Source organism: Melanostigma gelatinosum (assembly GCF_949748355.1).
Source record: "Melanostigma gelatinosum genome assembly, chromosome: 21".
NCBI lineage: Eukaryota > Metazoa > Chordata > Actinopteri > Perciformes > Zoarcidae > Melanostigma > Melanostigma gelatinosum.
Window position 1 is genome coordinate 2,027,298 of NC_136654.1, and position 23,292 is coordinate 2,050,589.

Sequence of the window (23,292 nt, forward strand, 5' to 3'; positions counted from 1 at the left end):
AGGGGGACCAGTTAGCCTAGCTCTGTGCAAAGGGAGCAAAATAATTACAAACCAACTAATTATAAGGAGAGTTCTTGATAAACGCTGAGAAGTGATTTCAATATGTACCTCTGAGATGTGTACAGTAAAAAGTACAATATGTACCTCTGAGATGTAGTACAGTAAAAAGTACAATATGTACCTCTGAGATGTAGTAGAGTAAAAAGTACAATATGTACCTCTGAGATGTGTACAGTAAAAAGTACAATATGTACCTCTGAGATGTAGTACAGTAAAAAGTACAATATGTACCTCTGAGATGTAGAGTAGAAGTAAAAAGTAACAGAAAATGGAAGTACTCAAGTACTTAAAGTACTTAAGTGCAGTACTTGCCTGCACTGTAAGGACTCAAACACTAGAGGGCGATACTTCATAATTAACGCTCTGACTTCTGCATGAAATCATCTTTATTTATTTATATTAGCAACGACTCCGCAGAGCACCAGGAACACGTGGAGGTTCAATGTTTCGTGCATATTGTGGAAACTGTATCTCTGATCTTTAAGCTGACTGAGACTAAATCATTGCGTCTCTGACACTTTCCGTATATTTCAGATTAGTTTGTTCATAAACAGTCTAGAAACAGTGTTTCTTGTAGTATAACTGGTTGAAAACTACACATTTCCTTTTGTTTGGCTTTTATATTGTTATTTGTGGCCCATCATCAGAAAACGTCTGCTCTAAATGTATACACGAGTATAAATACCAGCATATATACACAAACAGACTACGTTGTACTTTATATATTGTTGTGTAGTTTATACTTTGATATTTAATCAACATTTATTAGTTGATTCATATTTTGTTTTAATAATCTAAAAAGTAACTAAAGCTGTCAGATGAATGTAGTGCAGTAAAAAGTACAACATTTCCCTCTGAGATGCAGCGAATTAGAAGTATAAAGTACCACAAAACTGTGTAGAGTATTTGAGTGAATGTACTCAGTTCTTGGATCCTGCATGAGTTGTTATAACTGAGCCCTGACGGCTCCACGTGTCCCCCCATCAGAGACCCCGGGGGCCCCAGGTACAAAGAAACAAAAGAGGGCATGAATGAACCAGAGGCGGAGCTTCAAAGTGAAACAATCACATGAAATAAACTCTCTGATTCTCGAGTTATAACTTTCAGACAGGTCTGAGTTGGAGGAGTCCACTTCCTGTCAACCGTTCAGCGCCGGAGGAGTCAAAGAAAAGTGTCTCAGAGGGAAAGAAGAAGAAGAAGAGAAAGGAACCCCCACCTCCCCGGCCTCTGAATGGTCTAGCCCACTGGTCCACATGCCCCCCTCCCCATGTGTGTTGTTTTTAGCCTCATATAGTGCCGAGTTATCTGGCTGACGGTGAGATTAGGCTGCAGCCACGCTGTCCGTCTTTGTCCTCATTAGAGACACGGGGAGCAACATGAACGGGACGATGGACGGGACGATGGACGGGACGATGGACGGGACCTACGACCGCGATCCTCCTGACGGATCCTTCATGTTCACCTCAGAGTCCGTGGGAGAGGGACACCCTGGTGAGTAGAGAGGACCCCCCCATGCTGCTGCAGGTTGATGAATGAGGAGCGGGGGTCAGCGTGTGCCGTCATGTTTCACTGATCATTGATGCCTCTGACTTCATGCTGATTTGTATTCATTTGTGTCTCCTTGTGGTCGTTTTGTGTCTCTTCAGTCATTCTGTGTCTCGTCGTGGTTGTTTTGTGTCTCGTGGTCGTTTTGTCCCTATTCGTAGGCGTTGTGAGTCTCTTTGTGGTCATTTTTGGGTCTCTTCCTGGTTGTTACGTGTCTTTTGAGTGACATACAGTAGGCGAAGGCCAGGGAGGGCCCCTGACACTTCGGGCCCCTGACACTTCGGGCCCCTGTGCCCTGTAGGCCCGTTCAGTAATCCATCTGGCTTCTGATTTAGAAAGGGATAATGAAGCTTTACTTCACTCGATACCACCTCCTGTAGGTAAGGCCTGAACTCCTGTGGCCTGAAAAGTGTCCACAGGAGTTCAGAATATGCAAGTTGTTTTTACGCTTCTAAACTTTGAACGCTGCCTCTCGATGTTTCGTTTGACTGCAGATCATTCAAAGCACTCAGACACCTGAGAGGTTTGAATGAAGCACAACAAACACCAGCAGCAGATCAGAAATGTATTTTGGTGCTAAATCATTCAGGGCTTCAGTAGAGTGGAATGTTAACATCAGTTCTTCGACAGACAGGAAGCCAGCCTAAAGACCTCAGACCAGCCTAAAGACCTCAGACCAGCCTGAAGACCTCAGACCAGCCTAAAGACCTCAGACCAGCCTAAAGACCTCAGACCAGCCTAAAGACCTCAGACCAGCCTAAAGATCTCCCCCCAGCCTAAAGACCTCAGACCAGCCTAAAGACCTCAGACCAGCCTAAAGACCTCAGACCAGCCTAAAGATCTCCCCCCAGCCTAAAGACCTCCCCCCATCCTAAAGACCTCAGACCAGCCTAAAGACCTCAGACCACCCTAAAGACCTCAGACCAGCCTAAAGATCTCAGACCAGCCTAAAGACCTCAGACCAGCCTAAAGATCTCAGACCAGCCTAAAGACCTCAGACCACCCTAAAGACCTCAGACCAGCCTAAAGACCTCAGACCAGCCTAAAGACCTCAGACCAGCCTAAAGACCTCAGACCAGCCTGAAGACCTCCCCCCAGCCTAAAGACCTCAGACCTGCAGCCGCCTGACTGACTGGAGTAATAACTCCGGGTTCACTCTCATGTAGTTGACATTTAACTCAGTACGATCAACAGACACGGACTCACTGATCTCTGAGAGTTCAGCTCATTATAACCTAATATGTAGTGTGGTGAGTTTAATCTATTAATAATGCTGATTCCATCATTTTGGCTATAAAACTTCAAAGAAATGACATATTTCAACAAAAAAACAAAAAAACAAAGACAAAAAAGAGACAAAACAATTCCACATAAAGGACACAAATAGACAGCGGACAGTGCTGCCACAAACACACGTGAATGCAAAAACAAACTGAGTTTGGTGTACAGATAGACAGGTGTACAGATAGACAGGTGTACAGATAGACAGGTGAACAGATAGACAGGTGTACAGATGGACAGGTGAACAGACAGACAGGTGTACAGACAGACAGGTGTACAGATAGACAGGTGAACAGATAGACAGGTGTACAGATGGACAGGTGAACAGACAGACAGGTGTACAGACAGACAGGTGTACAGATAGACAGGTGTACAGATAGACAGGTGTACAGACAGACAGGTGTACAGATAGACAGGTGAACAGATAGACAGGTGTACAGACAGACAGGTGTACAGACAGACAGGTGAACAGACAGACAGGTGTACAGACAGATCCCTGTGTGGGATGTGTCTCCGGACAGTTGTTGAGGATCTGATGGAGTTACAGCTCCGTGTCTCAGGCTATTCATAGAGCTGCTGCTCCTCCGAGGTCGGATGTGTGGCCCCCCCGATGGAGCCGTGACATGTGATCTCGTCGCTCGGCCCAGATCAGGAATGTGCAGCAGAAGGTCACGCGAGGGAACAACACAGTGATGCATTTTAATCTCTTGTTTTTGTTTCCAGATAAGATATGCGACCAGATCAGTGATGCTGTGCTGGATGCTCACCTGAGGCAGGACCCCGACGCCAAGGTGGCTTGTGGTGAGTAACTATGACTAACGGTGAGTAACTATGACTAACGGTGAGTAACTATGACTAACGGTGACTAACTGTGACTAACGGTGAGTAACTGTGACTAACGGTGAGTAACTGTGACTAACGGTGAGTAACTGTGACTAACGGTGAGTAACTGTGACTAACGGTGAGTAACTGTGACTAACGGTGAGTAACTGTGACTAACGGTGAGTAACTGTGACTAACGGTGACTAACTGTGACTAACGGTGAGTAACTGTGACTAACGGTGAGTAACTGTGACTAACGGTGACTAACTGTGACTAACGGTGAGTAACTGTGACTAACGGTGAGTAACTGTGACTAACGGTGAGTAACTGTGACTAACGGTGAGTAACTGTGACTAACGGTGAGTAACTGTGACTAACGGTGACTAACGGTGAGTAACTGTGACTAACGGTGAGTAACTGTGACTAACGGTGAGTAACTGTGACTAACGGTGACTAACGGTGAGTAACTGTGACTAACGGTGAGTAACTGTGACTAACGGTGAGTAACTGTGACTAACTGTGACTAACGGTGAGTAACTGTGACTAACGGTGAGTAACTGTGACTAACGGTGAGTAACTGTGACTAACGGTGAGTAACTGTGACTAACGGTGAGTAACTGTGACTAACGGTGACTAACGGTGAGTAACTGTGACTAACGGTGAGTAACTGTGACTAACTGTGACTAACGGTGAGTAACTGTGACTAACGGTGAGTAACTGTGACTAACGGTGAGTAACTGTGACTAACGGTGACTAACTATGACTAACGGTGACTAACTATGACTCACGATGTGTCTCTGACCAGCAGAGGGAAGTAGAGCACAAACAAAGGAACATTTTGTTTCATCAGAACTGTAGTTTTGGGGGCTCAGGAGCTGCTAAATAATATATTTATATTTTACAACAGATGTGAACAACACTGTGAAAGCAATAATTATTCTCATGCATGAAATTGTAAAAACAGATAAAAATGGGTTTCTTGACAAACCTTTGAATACTTCAGTCTGACATCGTTATAATTCTCAAGTTGTCAGAAGGAGTCGTTCATTATTTCACATCAAACCTCCACCTTATCGAGACTAATATGGCGTCTGACGTCCTCTGTCTGACACAGAGACGGTGTGTAAGACCGGCATGGTGCTGCTTTGTGGTGAGATCACGTCCAGAGCCAACGTGGACTACCAGAAGGTGGTGAGAGACACCATCCGAGACATCGGATACGACAACTCAAACAAAGGTGAGAGTAAAACCAAATGTCTGGTCTGCCCTTCGACAGATGGCGCGAGTTAATTCTGCGTGTCCCCTCTCCTCGTCCCCGGCTCTGTCCGTCCAGGCTTCGACTATAAGACCTGTAACTTGCTGGTGGCCCTCGAGCAGCAGTCCCCGGACATCGCACAGGGAGTTCACATCGACCGCCTGGAGAGCGACATCGGAGCTGGAGACCAGGTCCTCTTGAAAAACACAACGCGTCTGTTTTATTATCGTTGAGCCTTTTGGAGAGTTTAAATGAGAACTTACTGGTTTTGTCCTGCGAGGACAGGGTCTGATGTTCGGATACGCCACAGATGAGACGGAGGAGTGCATGCCCCTCACCGTCGTCCTCGCACACAAACTCAACTCCAAGATGGCCGAGCTGAGACGCAGCGGGGCGGTCCCGTGGCTCCGCCCCGACTCCAAGACGCAGGTGAGGATCCAAATACACGACTGAGAAAGCGATGTGCTGATACAGTTTCAGGTGTGCAGACAGAATGGGACACAGGAAACATGCACTTATATTCTTAAATTTGGTGTCTTCTGTAACTCATAACTAATAAAAAATCCGCCTCAATAAAGGTTCCATCCAACTAGAAGAACTCATCAGAAATGAAGAACATTTTTACAAGAAGTTCAGCCCTTAAATTGTCACTTAATGAACAATAAAACATCTTCAGTGTGAAAAACTCAAAGTCCCTTCAGAAAGACACAAAAAGACAACAAAGAGACTCGTAAAGAACTATGAAAATGGGCAAAACAACCAGAAAGAGACACAAACGGACCAGAAGAGACTCACAAGGACTATAAATAATGGCAAAACAACTAAGAAGAGACAAAAAACATCTAAAAAGAGACGCAAAACAACCAGAGGAACACAAAAACCCCTTCAGAGAGACACAAAAAGACCACAAAGAGACTAAAACAAAAAGATGCAAAGCAACTACAAACAAATTGCAAAACAACCACAGACAAAAAATAACTACCAAAAGACCAAAACAAGTGACACAAAATGACCAGAAAGAGACACCAAACAACAACCACTGTCTCATTATCCGCCCACATTTATGGGTCACAGTTGAGAATGCATATCGTTCTACACGCCTCACCAATTACATCCCAGTTTGAGCTCAACACGACGTAATATCGAAAGTAAACTAAAACCTCTCCACTCCCATCCGTCCAGGTGACGGTTCACTACACCCAGGAGAACGGTGCCGTGATCCCCACGAGGGTTCACACCGTGGTGATCTCGGTGCAGCACGACGACATCGTGAGTCTGGAGGAGCAGAAGAAGGTCCTGAGGGAGGACGTCATCAAGGCCGTGGTCCCCGCGAGGTACCTGGACGACAACACCGTCTACCACCTGCAGCCCAGCGGACGCTTTGTGATCGGCGGTCCACAGGTACGAGTCTTTTCTCTCTCAGGCTCGTGCTGTTGAAACGTCTCTTCAGTGTGTTTGTTGTTGTTTGTGCTGCACATGCTGCTGAAGTTCGTTTTTCTTCCTCATGCACGATGAAAGTTGGTGAAGTTGTGCCAGAAAACCCAATTTTGCCATAAACACACAGCAGGTTGAAGGTTTTACATTAAGTGCACAAGATGTTAAGATGCAAACTCTTGAACTTTGCATGACAGGATGATTTAATGCTGTAAATCAACGCATCGCAGGGTTAGGGCTAGGTTGATGATTAACTGATTCGTTGGTTCACCAACGATGAACCATCTCCAATTTTGATAATTGATTAATTGTTTGACTCATTTTATGAAAAGCAAAATGCCAAACATAGGGAACGTTTGTGTGCGATGGAGAGATACATCTTTGCGTGACTCTCAGGGTGACGCCGGAGTGACGGGCAGGAAGATCATCGTGGACACATACGGAGGCTGGGGGGCGCACGGCGGGGGGGCTTTCTCCGGGAAGGACTCCACCAAGGTGGACCGGTCGGCTGCCTACGCCGCACGCTGGGTGGCCAAGTCTCTGGTGAAGGCCAAGCTGTGCAGGAGAGTGCTGGTGCAGGTGAGACCAACGCATCCTCAAAATGGACAGAAAAAGATCGTGAAATACTGAGTTAGCTTTAGGAAAAGATGGTGAAATACTGAGTTAGCTTTAGGAAAAGATGGTGAAATACTGAGTTAGCTTTAGGAAAAGATGGTGAAATACTGAGTTAGCTTTAGGAAAAGATGGTGAAATACTTAGTTTGGTTGAGGAAAAGATCGTGAAATACTTAGTTTGGTTTAGGAAAAGATCGTGAAATACTTAGTTAGGTTGAGGAAAAGATCGTGAAATACTTAGTTTGGTTGAGGAAAAGATCGTGAAACACTTCGTTAGGTTGAGGAAAAGATCGTGAAATACTTAGTTAGGTTTAGGAAAAGATCGTGAAACACTTCGTTAGGTTGAGGAAAAGATCGTGAAATACTGAGTTAGCTTTAGGAAAAGATGGTGAAATACTTAGTTTGGTTTAGGAAAAGATGGTGAAATACTGAGTTAGCTTTAGGAAAAGATCGTGAAATACTGAGTTAGCTTTAGGAAAAGATCGTGAAATACTGAGTTAGCTTTAGGAAAAGATGGTGAAATACTGAGTTAGCTTTAGGAAAAGATCGTGAAATACTGAGTTAGCTTTAGGAAAAGATCGTGAAATACTTAGTTAGGTTTAGGAAAAGGTCGTGAAATACTTAGTTTGGTTTAGGAAAAGATCGTGAAATACTTAGTTAGGTTGAGGAAAAGATCGTGAAATACTTAGTTAGGTTGAGGAAAAGATTGTGAAATACTTCGTTAGGTTGAGGAAAAGATCGTGAAATACTTAGTTTGGTTTAGGAAAAGATCGTGAAATACTTAGTTAGGTTTAGGAAAAGATCGTGAAATACTGAGTTAGCTTTAGGAAAAGATGGTGAAATACTTAGTTTGGTTTAGGAAAAGATGGTGAAATACTGAGTTAGCTTTAGGAAAAGATCGTGAAATACTGAGTTAGCTTTAGGAAAAGATCGTGAAATACTGAGTTAGCTTTAGGAAAAGATGGTGAAATACTGAGTTAGCTTTAGGAAAAGATCGTGAAATACTGAGTTAGCTTTAGGAAAAGATCGTGAAATACTTAGTTAGGTTTAGGAAAAGGTCGTGAAATACTTAGTTTGGTTTAGGAAAAGATCGTGAAATACTTAGTTAGGTTGAGGAAAAGATCGTGAAATACTTAGTTAGGTTGAGGAAAAGATTGTGAAATACTTCGTTAGGTTGAGGAAAAGATCGTGAAATACTTAGTTTGGTTTAGGAAAAGATCGTGAAATACTTAGTTAGGTTTAGGAAAAGATCGTGAAATACTGAGTTACCTTTAGGAAAAGATCGTGAAATACTTAGTTTGGTTGAGGAAAAGATCGTGAAATACTTCGTTAGGTTGAGGAAAAGATCGTGAAATACTGAGTTAGCTTCAGGAAAAGATCGTGAAACACTTCGTTAGGTTGAGGAAAAGATCGTGAAACACTTCGTTAAGTTTAGGAAAAGATACGCCATCAGAGATGTTTTCATGTTTTCTCTCGTCTGTGTTTTCAGGTGTCGTACGCCATCGGAGTCGCCCACCCGCTCTCCATCTCCCTCTTCACCTACGGATCCTCTCAGCAGAGCGAGAAGGAGCTGCTGCAGGTCGTCAACAAGAACTTCGATCTCAGACCCGGCGTCATCGTCAGGTCGGCACTGAACTGATCACACTGCATCTGTTTTGTTGATGCATGCAACGTGACTGTGAGAGATGTAACTACTCAGTGGTGGAAGAAGTATTCTGATAGAATACTATTAAGTTGATTTCTCATCAGACAGTATGAGAAAAATAAGGTGTTTTTTGAGCATGGAAACTTGTTCTACGAGAAACCCCCAAAAAATGAGCAGTATATGTCTCCTTTAAGTAAAAATACCAAAACCATGACGGTTTGGAACCACTGGTTTAATGTGAAGTCTTAAGTCACTCCTAAAGCTGTCAAATAAATGTAGTGAAGCAGAAGTATGGAAATACTCAAGTAAAGTACCTCTACGTTGTACTTAAGTTCAGTACTTGAGTTTGTTACTTTGCACCACTGGACATGTTTAACCTGAGTTCATCTCGATTGTGCTGCAGAGACCTGGACCTGAAGAGACCGATCTACCAGAAGACGGCCTGCTATGGACACTTTGGGAGGAAGGAGTTCCCCTGGGAGGTCCCGAAGAACCTCAACTTCTAGAGTGTGTGTGTGTGTGTGTGTGTGTGTGTATGTGTGTGTGTGTGTGAGTGATGTATAGATAGCTGACCTCGTGCTCCTGTAACCTGGTAAGGCAGCTGGGAGGGATGGGTCAGGGTGGGTGCAGATAGTCTCTGCTGATTGGACGAAGGATTGATGGACCCCTTCAATAGTAACCTGAAATATGAGCGAGCTCTTTGGTGTTTCTGTCTTCGGGGAACAGCCACATGCCAGCAGTTTGTTTCACACTTAAAAACTGGTTGTTTGCAACTATTTTCTGTCCAGAAATAAGTGAATGACCAAATGTGAAGGCAGACATGCATGTGTTGGAACCACTTGGCTGAGATAGATAGCAGAGAGTCTGCAGGTGGAAGTTGGATAATCGAAAGCTTTCAGTTCTTCATAGTTTGAAGAAAGTTAGAAACACTGTTCTGCTCTAAGGTCCAAGTTGCATATTATTTTGGTATCAAACCAAACGACCTGCAGACACTTGATCCACACAAAGATGAGATGTGATCTCAGAAGGTATACAGCAGATCGCCCAAAGAAGTTTCAAATGAGAGAATTAGAACAACTTGGTTCCTCACATGCACAGTATATACTGTACATTTATGTTGGTCAGTGTTTCTATTTAGTAGATAGTAGCTGGCTGATAGTAGCTGTCATAGTAGCGGGCGGCTGCAGGTCCTCGAGTCTAATCACAGTACATACAAGCTACTTGTTTTTAGAGCTTTATTATGAAATCAATGCACAAACCTGCTTCTGAACATCATACTTTCTTCAGTTTGACAGTTGATTATTTGACAAAAACATCTGGACGTCTGCTCAACAAAGATGTGATCTCAGAATGTTTAAAGGTCACAGAAGCAGAAGAACAACTTTGCATATACTGTTTCATAAATAATGTAAATATGATTTTTGAACAATAAAACATTTGAACAATAAAACATTTGATTTTTCTTCCAGGCTGAATACATGAATTTTTCTCCTATTTGCTTTTATTAATTTGTTCTCTGCGCACATCACGGAACTTTATGTTCTTGTTTGTGTGTTTCTGCATATGATCAAATACAGACAATACAAATAGTTTAGTTACATTCAAACTGAAGATAATCGTCACTGAGCGCAACGTTTGTTTTGGCAAAGAGCCGATACAGCAAAATATACAGCAGAGCTTATTTCAGGCAACATGAGAAGATGTGAGACAGCTTGTAGTCTTGTGATTATTTGTCATCGTAACGTTTCTCTCTGTGGTTGTGTGTCACTTTGTAATTGTTTTGCCCTTTTTGTAGTCATTTTATTTATCTTTGTGGTCGTTTTGTGTCTCTTTGTAGTTGGTTTTCATAGTTGTTTTGAGTCTTTGTATCTCTTTGCAGCAGTTTTGCATCTCTTTGTAGTTGCTTTTTGTCTCTTTGTAGTTGTTTTGAGTCTTTGTATCTCTTTGCAGCAGTTTTGCATCGCTTTGTAGTTGTTTTGAGTCTTTGTAGTTGTTTTGTCTCTTTTCATAGTTGTTTTGAGTCTTTGTATCTCTTTGCAGCAGTTTTGCATCGCTTTGTAGTTGTTTTGAGTCTTTGTAGTTGTTTTGTCTCTTTTCATAGTTGTTTTGAGTCTTTGGCTCTTTGTAGTTTTGTGTCTGTTTGGCTCTTTTCAAAGCTGTCGTTTGTCTCTTTGTGTCTTCTTGCAGCCATTTGTCATCTCTTGCATCTCTTTGTAGTTTCTTTGTGGTTATTTTGAGATTCTTTGTGTCTCTTTGCAGCTGTTTTGTGGTTGTTTATGTTTCTCTGTGGTCATGTTGAGTCTCTTCCTGGTTGGTAAGTGTTTCTTTGAGAGACCTTTTGTAGGGGAAGGCCGGGGGCGGGGGGGGGGGGGGCCCTGAGCCATTTAGACTCGCTCTGTAATCCATCGATGTTGCCATTAAGAGTTGCACAAAATGTTTCTGTGTATAACAACTGTTCAACGTAAGGACACATTTGTAAATCTTCACCTTACTGTAGTGAGGTGAAGAGCAAACAGCTGGTTACGTAACAAAACTTCCTGAGTGAAAAAAACCAACAGAGCTCGATGTCTGAACATTCAAACTAACTGACGCCGCTGCATCGGAGGCTCAGTCTGACAACAGGCGAGGAATGCAGAGAGTGATCGTTACACTGAGGATTCAAACAAACAGCGAAGTGTGTGTGTGTGTGTGTGCGCATCTCTTTCAGTGTTCAGAAAGGCACTTGCAATATTGTGCAATGCACTTCAGCACAGCAGGTGAAGGTCCTTTAGTCTTTGGTCACTGCAGAGCAGCTTTGGCAGCGTGTCCGTGTGCAGCAGTGAGCGTGAGGAGATGCAGCGTCCAGCCTCTCCACTCGCGTCGCCCACTGACCTCCACGGACGTCTGCAGCTTGATTACAGCATCGATAAGTTGTCCGGCTGGTGGTGGTTGGAGCCGCCGCCCACCTCCATCTTGCGTCCGGCGGTGGAGAAGCTCTGCAGCCCTTCTCCTCCTCGTCCTCCTCTGGACAGAACCATCAGGGTGTCGCCCGACATGCCCCCAAACTCGAAGGCAAACGTCCCGTAGAAGAGCATGATGAGCATGCAGTAGATCCACTCGAAGATGGCGGAGGCGTGCTGCAGGGCGAAGCTCTCCTGGCAAAAGAAAACTCCGCCTGGTGAGTTCACGGTTAAGGACAATGAGGCTGCACAGCAGGAGGCTCCCGAATCCAAACACGCACACCTTGTTGTCTTTATGGGTGTGTTATCGAGAACATCCGTTCTCTTACTTTTGATGTGCAAGTTTATTCATGCAGTGAGACGTCACACACTAAAAAGGTCCAGAGGAAGGACAATTGGATTCAGGAAATGGATGCAAGCGTGTTTTACTCCAGCAGGGGGCCACGTAACACAACTAAGTACATCCAGTCAAGTACTGAAGTACTTTACGCGAGTATTAAACTACATGTTACTTTATTCTTTTCGCTCCACTGCATTTATTCTGGGCTTTTTAGTTTCCAATTAAATATAAGATTCTGATTCTTAAATATAAAAATAAAAATCATAAATTATGTATTATTATAGGTGAAGATACCCTGAAGTATATAAAGTAGGGGAGACAAGTACATTTTGACACTAATCCTTTTGTATGAAGACTTTGAATGCAGAACCTTTTACTTGTAACCGAGTATTTTTACACTGAAGTATTGCAATACTTGTATTAACGGACATATTTAAATAATTTTTCTTTTCACAACTGATCGAACAGCTAAAAACTTACTCAACCATTTCCTCTAAAATCTAATCTGAAATTAGACAAATTGTCTCATGAATGTGATTTGAAGTGAGCTCATGAATCGTGAAACAAAAATATCAACGTTTTGAACTTTTTTTTGTAAGATAAACACAGAATTGGCTCCGTGTTGTCAGGATACTGAGCACCAGGGCGACCAGAGCCAGCAGGGCCATCCCCACCCGGAGGTGACCCACTCGGTATTCCTCTTGGGTCTTGGCCAGTCTGTAGGTCAGAGCCGACTGAAGACACACAAACAGCATGCTGGAGGGGAAGGCCACGCCGGCTCCGACATAGTGGAGGACTTTGGCCAAATCCACCTGAGAAATAAACAAAAAGCCTTTAGAATGGTGCACAGGTTCCGTTTCACCTCAGGGCGCAGCAGCGCCATCGTGGATCATCATTCAGGTCTCACTAGACTCGTCTCACTTCTTTTACTAACTTTCTTCTATTTTTAGCCTCAGCCTGTTGGTGAAGACCAACATATGCTTATATGACTGTTGGATGGATGGATTCATGGTCCCCAGAGGATAAATCCTGCTGCATATTTATATCCCAACTTTTCCTCAAGTGCCACCATGAGGTTCTCGCTTGCAGCAGAATATCCATGAATTCTGTTCGGACAATCGGAGGATGAATCATCTATTGTGGTTTTCATCTGGAAACAATAAAGCTGATAAAAAAACAACAAACACCCAAACACAAAGGCTCGTCATGACCCGACACCGGCACTCTGGGTAATCACGGTCACAATATCATCCGTCAAACAACGTCCCGGGACAGAACAATCTGCACCGGCAAAATACTGAACCGATACCAATTTACAAAAGCAACGACATCATCTCCTTTATCACCCGTCACTGAGAGGAAGAAGACAACGCCATTGGGGTTGCGCGAGTGACAGAGGTGCATTGTGGGGAAGCGTCGCAGCTGTTTAAGTCGTGTAATTACAGGGAAGAGACAGAAAAGAGCACGTGAACGTACATTCTGCTTTAACTATGTGTGCTGGTTCCACACAAACCACCCACGGGTTCTCCGTTCACGTCTACAGGGAAGAAGAATATGAGGAAAATCTGAAGCGGCTCAAGTCTCTCCACTGAACACTTTAAGTCGCATTAAAGGCATATTTTTAGGCACAACATTAGTTTCAGAAAAGTCCAAATTCTTCAAAAAGAGTGTTTCGATATGCTGGTATTGACGATAACAGTGACAATTAAGAAATAAAATATTCATATCACAAAGTTGATCAACAGATTAGATCCACAGAACTTGTATCTGCAGCAATTTATAAAGCAGAAATACTAAAACGTCTCCGGTGCAATGTGAGGATTTGCAGCTTTTGTCTGTTAATTGTAAATCTAATGTCAGAAAAAACAAAACAAAGATCATCGCAGCGATGACAAAAATAATAATTATTTGCAGAGAAAACACAGAGATTCCCTAATGGATCATCATGGTGCCCTGTAACTGCTGGATGTGCAAATCAGCAACTTTTTGCTAATTTATAAAGGTGATAATACGTCAATTGTCTCGCTGACGCCTCGCGGCCAAACAGAATTGGTGATTGCAGGTTTAAGGTGTGCAGGATTTGGTAACATCGAGCGGTGAATTTGCAGATTGCAACCAACTGATATCTGTCAGGCGTGTAGGAGAACTAAGGTAGCCGACGCAAAAGCCTGAAAACGCAAATGTCAGTCTTTGGTTTGTCCGCTCTGGGCTACTGTAGAAACATGGCGGATTGCCTGAATTGGACATATGTGGAGATGTTTGTTCATTACGTTTGGTGATCTCATAGCAGTATAGCAAGCAACTACATGCAGTGGTGTGAACACACACACACACACACACACACACACACACACACACATCTCTGATGAACTACCTGCAGTAACTCACAGTTATCACATGCTCAGCAGCAGATTTAACGCGATCACCCGAGGCGATGATAACTCCTGTACGTGCAGCGTGTCCCAAACATGCGCGCACATGTTCTGCAGCTCTTCTTCTCTACAGTAAATCTGTGTCTTTATCTCAGCAGCTCATTCAAAACCAGCAGTTACAGGTCAGCACAAAAAGAGTGGGAGAGTCGCACATCAGAGAGGCTCAGCGCGGCGTCTGAAGTCCAGCAGAAGCACCACAAGCACGAGATGCAGAGATGCTGTTTATCTGTTTGACGCTACTTGATCCCAGTTTGTGGAAATTTGATAAAACATAATAAGAAATGTGCGTCACATGAGCCCAACATACACTGAAATAATAAAAGAGATGACCACTGGATTAGATATTACAGACATACTAGCAGCTCTGTGAGTAAATGCTAACATCAGCATGCTAACGTTGAAGACATCCGATAAGCGCCGCCACTCAGCCTCGCTGACAATCTGCCCCGGTGGCCACTCGCGGTACTTCGGCTCACTCGTCCCTGCAGCTTTTTCAAAGACGTCGGTCAGATCGTGATTACCTGGAAGTTTCCCACCATGATGAGACCGGCGGCACAGATCCAAGCCGTGGAGAGGCCGGCGGTGTTGAGGACACAGTTCTGGTGTTTCTCTATGACGTGAGCGTAACGCAGCAGACCGATCAGCATCACTACAGATGGAGAGAGAGACGGAAATAAGGACGACACATTTCATCATTCAGTTTGGTAATCACACCAATCCTCCAGGAAATGAGCCCGAACTACAGAACACAGGGTTTTCAGATTCCTTCTTTTCTGCATCTAAAGACACACATGTAGATTCAGGAGTTACTCTAAAACACCGTCCACCATCTTTAACAAGCATTGATTATTACAGAGTTGATGGTACTCTTCTTGTTTACTTTACTTTTCAAATTCTCCGGTTGTACCTTCACACTTTCACTCGGAGACGAAGGACCAGAGACCGAGTAGTTAGAGAAGTTATTTCACACGACGCTTCAATGTTAATTCTTCTCTGGCCGGTTCATAACCAGTAGGTCTCGTATGTTCAGAGACTCTGGTGATTATTAAAAGCGGTAATGTGCTACGAGACAAAGCACAAATCTTATGAGCAAACGTACCACAGAAAATAAACAACCTAAGAGCCAATGAGAGAGCTCGACTGCCCTTTTAAAACCAGGATGCGGCACGAAAGGAACGGCGAGTTCACGGCGCTTCATCCGAAACGTTAAAAAACGACGACTCTGCGGATCTCACAGTGTGTGAGCAGATTCCTGATGTCTGTTTATTAAACCGCTCCATCAAAGCTTCGCAGCAGCTCACATCTGGTGCTCGTCACGCCGAAGAAGTACAGTTGTGATGTTCATGCTGTTAGTCCAGCAGTGAACCAGCAGCGACAAGTTAAACAGGACGCCTCACAAACGTAAACTCTTGATGAGAGCGGAGTAAAAACAGCTTTTGATGTCGGGGAAATGTACAGAGCGAGAGCTCCCACACGCTAGCGTTCACTGAGAGCTGGAACCATTTGTCGATTAATAGACGAACAGGAAAATGAATTCGACGACTTTGTTTGCAGCTCTGTGCAGCCGTATTTTGAGCTAAATGCTAATGCTAGCATGGCAGCATGCTCACAACGCTAACATGCTGATGTTTACCATGTTCCCCAACTTAGCTTAGCGTGTTAGCGTGCTAACATTTTCTAATTGGCGCTATTTAGAAAGTACAGGTGAGGCTAACGCCGACGTCTTTAGTTCTGCAAGTATTTGGACATTAAATCACACGTTTGACCCGATGATGATGATGCTGAAGGAAAAGTCAGAGGATCACCAAAGTGATTGAAAATCATCCCGAGGGGATCATGAATGTGTGTACTAAATCTTACGCCGATCCATAGAATAGTTGTTGTAAACTTATTGAGACATCATACCAGTCTCTCACGAAAATAAACTAAAAATACATTTATAAAAAATAAAAACAAACTAAAAGGAAATAAATTCCAAACTGAATATATTTTGGTTTTGTCCTGTTGAATGAACATAATCGTGACCCTGCAGCCCAAATGTGAGTCTTTACTGTCTGACCCGACCTTTGTGGGTTCCCAGCAGGTCTCACGGGAGTCAACGGCACCACACAGTCTCGTTTACGTGGCGTTAAAAGAATGTCAACATTTTGACAGGATTCTGCAAAATGCGGCCAAATAACCCTCCAAACGAGAGTAATGAGGTGAAAACTGCACAAACTGACAGCAACGTAAAACGCTCTTAAACAAACATGAGAAAGTAAAATTCCTCTCTCACTAAATTAGCAATCTACCGTAAATAACCTGGGCTGAGACAGGTTCATGGGCTTTTTAAACGTCTGTAAATTCCAGCATTTTCTCAGAAAAACCAGGAAGATTGAGACAACATCCAATATGAACACGCAGGAGGAAGAGTCTGTTCATAACAGAGTTGTTACAGATTACAGATGTGAAACTACCAAGATAATTCATAAATCTTAGAAATATAATCTTCGTCTCTTCTGGAATATAAAACGTTGGCCACAGAGAACGTCTCTTATTGGTCATTTTTCTCAGCTTACTGTCGACGCTGTTGTTCTGCGTTTAGCTCCCTTTGTGTTTGTAGTGATGGAAGTTTACAGACAGCGGCGTGTCGTGCTGAGACAAGCCTACGTGATCACCCACCAAACCCAGTTCCTTGGAAAAACGACATCAAAGTGAAGACAGTGCTGTTCAAACAAACACATCTGTGTGAAAACAACTGGATTATGTAATAAATACACCATCGTCAGCCTTTACAAATCCTGAGTCCAGACAAACTGAACTGTGTACGAGTGCAAAACCTCCACGTAAAGGCTCCCCCACACCAGGTCACCGGCAAACATGCAATCAAACAATCCATCAAGTTCTGTTCATGAAGCACCTTTCAAACACATCAAATGCAATTCAAAGTGCTTTACAAATGATTGACAAGACCAAAATGGAGAAAATATGAAGAGACTAATGCAAGCTAAATTAGGTTAAGAAAAGTAATTAAATAAAATACAACACTTAATACATTGACCATGGTAAAACAGTCAAAATAAAATATGTTAATACTAAAATGGAATGACAGATATAGCCACGTATTCAGACCATTAGGGAAAAGCACAGCTCTTCTACCAACAGGATGGCATCACACCCTCTCTGCAACAAGAGAGAAGCCGCTCTGTGCAATGTCAAAGCTCCATGTTGTCGGCCTCCAATTAAAGAACCTCAGTAGAGCAAAGTTCACCGCGGTGAACTCCTGGAGTGTGAATTCTCAGAGTGTTTTAGAAAGCGAACGGAAAAAAGCATCTTAATGAGACGCCCTGCACCCTCGGAGTAAACCCACCGAGTCAAGGCCTGAAAGTGTTTTTGGCACAGAGCAGAGAAGTTTCCCTCCTGGGTCATATAAATGCACCATTCATGGCATAGAGGGAATGTTCCCTTCAGAGAGGACGACGTGTGTGTGTGTGTGTGTGTGTGTGTGTGTGTGTGTGTGTGTGTGTGTGTGTGTGTGTGTGTGGGGGGAGAACTTGGCTTGAAGCGTCACAGCTGAGAAAACAAACCTGAAGTTCTGAGTGCACAGAGACCCGTTCAACCAAGAGCAGCATGTTGGGTAACTGTGTTGCATACTTGAGCTACGTTCACTGTACACTGTACGCACACGCACACACACACGCACACGCACACGCACACGTTGACACTTACCCATAAAGGACCCGGTGCTGCAGATGAGGCTGAAAAAGCAGCTTTCAGGTGGCAGGGTTCCACATTTACTGCAGTGAAGAAAGACAGCAGAGATAGTCATGAAAAGGCAGCGTGGCCTTCTCTGTGTTCTTACTCACTCTGTGCAATCAAAGACGGACCAACACGTGTTCTTGGAAAGCGGTTTCACAGAAAGAAATACGTCTATAAATGGAAATAAAAACCCACAGTCCTGCTGGGAGGTTGAGAGAAAGAATCTAAAGTGGCAGCTCACTCCGCCGCACGGCTCCTTTAAGGAAAGGGTTTGAATACTTCCTCCACCACAGCCGGCTCCCATCCGTGAACGGGACGGATTGTTTTACATGAACGTCTTCATTCAGACATGACGGCACATTTACGGGAAGAGCCACAATGCTGGCGGGATATCTGACAAAAAAGTTGTAAGAGTGAGGAGGAAGACGTTGTCTGCATCTCTCTCATGATTTACTTTCATGTTAATCTGACGGCATCCCATTGAGAAACGACTGCAGACATTAAGTTTCCATCAGGGCTCGTATGTCACTCGTAAATGTCTGCTCACGACACATACAGTCTTTTAGATTAGTGCGCATCAACAGTTCTAGACTCAAATGTTCTGTTGCAGCCACTTGAATGTCTGATATTCCACATGTCCATGAATCACACGCAGTTAAAGGTGCTTTTTTAACTTTACTGCATGCCAAGTACAACACACGGTGTACCGACGCATTCCTGTTCTGTTTGGGTTCAGTGTTCCAACGCAGCTTTAATAAAAGAGCAAATTCCCCGTCATTCGATACTGACGCTCACATCATGTGTACAGTGTGTGTGTGTGTGTGTGTTCTGATATTGTTATTATTGTGAGAGGGGAACGTTTCGTCTTTGCGTTATTACTGCGGCTTCTCGTAAACCACAAGACTCAACAATGCGCCATTGTTTTGTCTCTTTGAAGATCTCATGCAGGAAGTAGACAGCTGAGTGTTACATCAGAGGAGTTTCACAATAAGAGGAGTTTCCCAGCAGAATGAGTGAAAGAGTCCTGCAGGACCTGCGGAGGTTCGGCCACTGACCTGATGAGCGGTATGTTGTTCGGGGTGCAGCACAGAACCGGACCCCTCTGTAGTGGAAGCTGCTCCTCACACGACTCATTATAAAGCCTGCAAACACACGCACGGACATGCAAACAACGTCTGATGTGCAAACAACTAGAGAACATGACTGTAGTCTTTTTGAGTCTCTTTGTAGTCTTTTTGAGTCTCTCTGTAGTCTTTTTGAGTCTCTTTGTAGTCTTTTTGAGTCTCTTTGTAGTCTTTTTGAGTCTCTCTGTAGTCTTTTTGAGTCTCTCTGTAGTCTTTTTGAGTCTCTTTGTAGTCTTTTTGAGTCTCTCTGTAGTCTTTTTGAGTCTCTCTGTAGTCTTTTTGAGTCTCTCTGTAGTCATTTTGAGTCTCTTTGTGGTCATTTTGAGTCTCTTTGTAGTCTTTTTGAGTCTCTCTGTAGTCTTTTTGAGTCTCTTTGTGGTCTTTTTGAGTCTCTTCCTGGTTGATTTGTGTCTCTGTGAGTGACATTCTACAGCTGAAGCCGGCCGGCCCCGGACGCTTTGGGCCCCTGGCGTGCACACTGTTGGCTCATTCAATATTCCATCCATGGCTGAATGGTGCATCAAGAATCTAAAGTAAGTCAATGTGTTAAAACTCTGTAAATGTTTGAGCACATTTGGAGCATCATGACTTCTGACACGCAAACGCCTGTCGAAGACGAACTCAAAACCTACTCGGGTTAGACGTCTCTTCAACAACACACTTCCGAATGTTTAACACATTCGTGTTACAACCGGAGAGGTTCGGATGGTTTCTGAGTTTGAATAAAAGGACACACGATTACGAAAGCGCCATTTAAAAGACATCACAATCTATCGAACTGTATGTTTTATTGTAACCACTGTGAGAGCACACAAGAGTGATCTCATGTATTTAAAATACAGAACGTCACATGTTCGTCTGAATGCAACGATTTCCTTTTTGATCTGATTTTACTTCACTGAAAGTAGTCCCTCTGAGATCTAGTAGAGTTGAAGTATAAAGTAGCATAACATTTACATGTTCTTTGGCGTGTTTATGCGTTTTCTGTACCAGCTGAAGGTACTTTTATTAAACAGAAGTGACCTGATGCAAAGAGACGAATGCAGCTGCAGTTTCCTCCTCGGTCCTTTTGAATCAGTTTATATTCTGAGAGCTCAGTTTACTGGAACTCCCTTCCTACGCCCACGTCTTTCTGTACACCTTCTCCCCGCGGGTCAACATTTGCAGCACTTCATCTTCTTCAGGTCCACTCCCCCATCTTCATCTCACCTCCTCGCTGTGTTTGAATTAAGACAGACGTGACAGGAAGCCTCCTCCCTACTTTATAAAAAGCATTTTCCCTCTCCGTCCACACTGAGCCGGTGTTTTATTAGACCATTAGACCATAGACAATTAGATTAATGTGTGTGTGTGTGTGTGTGTGTGTGTGTGTGTGTGTGTGTGCTGTACCAGTTATGCACAGGGCAGACATGCTGGTTGTACAGGGACATTGCGTATCTGTAAGTTAAAGGAGAGAAGAAGAACCGGTCAAAAAGCTGAAGACATGAGATCAATGACTTTGATATATAGTTATTCATGTGTGATATTATCTTTCATGCGATAACAGCTACACTCCTAAAACATGGCAGTCAGTTCAACAGAGAATAAATAAGCTACAAAAGTACTTAAAACCACGTCACATGTGGACATGTTGATGCTGTTCCAGCCTCTAAAGTACAACTTTACTTTTTCACTAACAAAACACGCGTCGCATGAATAACCTCAGTGTCGACTTCACAGCCTGAACTGCGTTCGTCATACGTGTACGCAGAAGCTGCTGGCTGTATTTTAACCAGCGCTCTGTCAACAGAGCGTCTTAAATCTCCTAAATGTGTCAGCTACACAATAACCACCTCCACAAGCCTGAGATAATTCATTAGACACATAAAAACACTTGCGACGCGTTCAGGCCCCGGGCCGAGAGTCGTGCAGACGAAGCACAGAGCGGCACATGTTCTGTGCAGCCGGAAATATCGCAACAACCATCGAACGGATTTCCGTGACATTTTGTACGGACATTCACGGTCCCCAGAGGATGAATCCTACCAACTTTGGAGATTCTATTGTTAAAGAGGCATAAGGGCAGAAATTCAGTCAAAAAGTCAGTTTTGAGCAACTTCAGTGTGCCGGGCCGCTGGCGTGGCTGTGGTCCTTTGATTCATCTTTTCTCTGTAGTCACATGTCAACAATGTTCTCTGAGGCTTAATCATGTCAGGAGAAAAGATAGCAGAGATTAAATCACTGAAACACGATACGCAGACAAACCAACAAAACAAGCTGCTCACAAACGTCTCAGTGGAAACCAAACAGGAGACGCGTGGAGGTCGGAGTGCGTCTATTGATCGCTGATAACAAGATCCGGTCAGGAGACTTGAACAAACTGTGGTCGAGGACATCACAGCTTTTTGATTTTTGAGAAGTGACTGACGTGCAAATAAAAGAATCTGCTGTAGAAGTGTGTGTGAAGGCAGTGGACAGTGGACAGTGGACCACAGACGTGTGTTGTTTTTGTAGCCCTGAGAATGAATTCCCCGCACGACCTCTTTGTTGTGAGTGAATCACCATTTTGAAACATAGTGGAGTTTTAAAATGACGGGATTCTGCAGGAATCGAGCGTTGAACGGTTCAATGTGATGCAGAAGAAGTCAGAACTTCAAGTTACAGGGAAACCTTTCCGTTACGTTTCTTTTAGTCTGTGATTTGACTACAATTCTGTGAAAAGCACTCGCTGCTACACGCTGAATCATCCCTTCCACCGCGAACAGCAGCTCTGACTGTGGACTGCTGTTCATGTGCTGCAGATGTGAGTCAAACAGCTGCAGGGACACGCAGACCAGACAGACCCAGAAGGAATTTCAAGGATGAATCTCCTCCGGCGCAATCGTAGAATAAACAGCGAGCCGTTACGCTCCCCCTTCCCAAAAAAGGAGACTGTTTTACTTTCACAAACTTTGTACAGCCGGCGGAGGTCATGGCGATCACAATCAGCCTCCCTGTTAACGTACGGACAGCTGGAGAGCAAACGCTGAGCTACTCACACGACCCAGATCCCAGTGATGGTGAAGACGGGCAGGCTGATGGGAAGGATCATCCACAGGGACATGACGGCCACCTGGAGGGGAACAAACAGCATCAAACACCTGCAGGACCGCGGCCGCCGGCACCAGAACCACCAGAAGAACTGCAGCACAGGATTACCCGGTTGACTGATTCAGCAACAACCATTTTCATAGTCAGTTCTAATGATGCTAGTCAGTGATACTGGATGTAACTCAAACCAAAGGGCCACTGATGCATCATGGGTATGTGGTTAACGCAGGCAGAGGAGTCCATATGTCCACGCAACATGTCTGTTTCTTAAGACAAGCACGCAACAAACAAAACAACACAGAGATCATTCCTATTGCTGCCTCTCCTGCGCTGCTACAACAACAACAACAACAACAACAACAACAACAACGGCCCAGGTGCATGCTGGTCCTATACCTGCCTACTCAGGTATAAATATCCATACATATACATATTTAGTCGTTCATGGTTTAATCTATTGATCCATAAAATCCCATTCACAAGAAATAAATACCCACGAAATATAAACAAGCTGTGAGAACCATTCAAACCATGTCATTGATTATAAAAACAGTCTCTTCTCTGCAGTGCGTTCCTTTAAGAACTTTAAACCAGCCTATCAGGACAAAAGAGATGTGTACTTCAAGTCTACTTAAAAACAACGCAACTCAGAAGAACTACATTTTACAACCACAAAACGACGACTTCCCTTTTCCTTTGCTCCGTTACTTCCCCTGCAGAAGCGGTTGCCCGTGCATGCTCGACGTGCAACTCTGCCAGACTACCGTGACGACAGGAGGACCGGCAGCGCAGCTCTCGTGTGTCCCGCTGGAAGCAGCTTCAGGCTCTCCTCCTCATCGCAGCTCCTCCAAACTCGAGGAAAAGTTGCATCGCGTCGCTGCTCGTCTGAGCTCCTCCGCATCCACTGATTTCATGGTCGAGACAGAGACAAAGTCCCATCATCCGGGACCTTGTCTTCATTCATCACACACGCGCGCACACACACCGAGACTGT

At 44.0% G+C, this 23,292-nt stretch overlaps 2 protein-coding genes across 2 annotated transcripts; one reads left to right on the forward strand and one right to left on the reverse strand.

Moving 5' to 3' along the window:
* The first annotated feature begins 1,364 nt into the window (after positions 1 to 1,364).
* On the forward strand, positions 1,365 to 10,106 carry LOC306795116 (S-adenosylmethionine synthase-like). The gene is made up of 9 exons (XM_079293489.1): positions 1,365 to 1,551; positions 3,610 to 3,687; positions 4,823 to 4,945; positions 5,042 to 5,154; positions 5,249 to 5,392; positions 6,146 to 6,364; positions 6,794 to 6,976; positions 8,501 to 8,634; positions 9,060 to 10,106. The coding sequence occupies exons 1-9, from the start codon at positions 1,437 to 1,439 to the stop codon at positions 9,160 to 9,162; spliced, it is 1,212 nt and encodes a 403-aa protein (XP_079149615.1). The 5' UTR covers positions 1,365 to 1,436; the 3' UTR covers positions 9,163 to 10,106.
* A 149-nt stretch (positions 10,107 to 10,255) lies between these two features.
* LOC306795117 (transmembrane protein 150A-like) lies at positions 10,256 to 23,292 on the reverse strand. Its single transcript, XM_079293490.1, has 8 exons — positions 22,986 to 23,292; positions 22,247 to 22,319; positions 20,619 to 20,666; positions 19,161 to 19,247; positions 18,076 to 18,143; positions 14,889 to 15,016; positions 12,570 to 12,747; positions 10,256 to 11,810 (listed from the first exon to the last, which is right to left on the reverse strand). The coding sequence occupies exons 2-8, from the start codon at positions 22,309 to 22,311 to the stop codon at positions 11,551 to 11,553; spliced, it is 834 nt and encodes a 277-aa protein (XP_079149616.1). The 5' UTR covers positions 22,312 to 22,319; positions 22,986 to 23,292; the 3' UTR covers positions 10,256 to 11,550.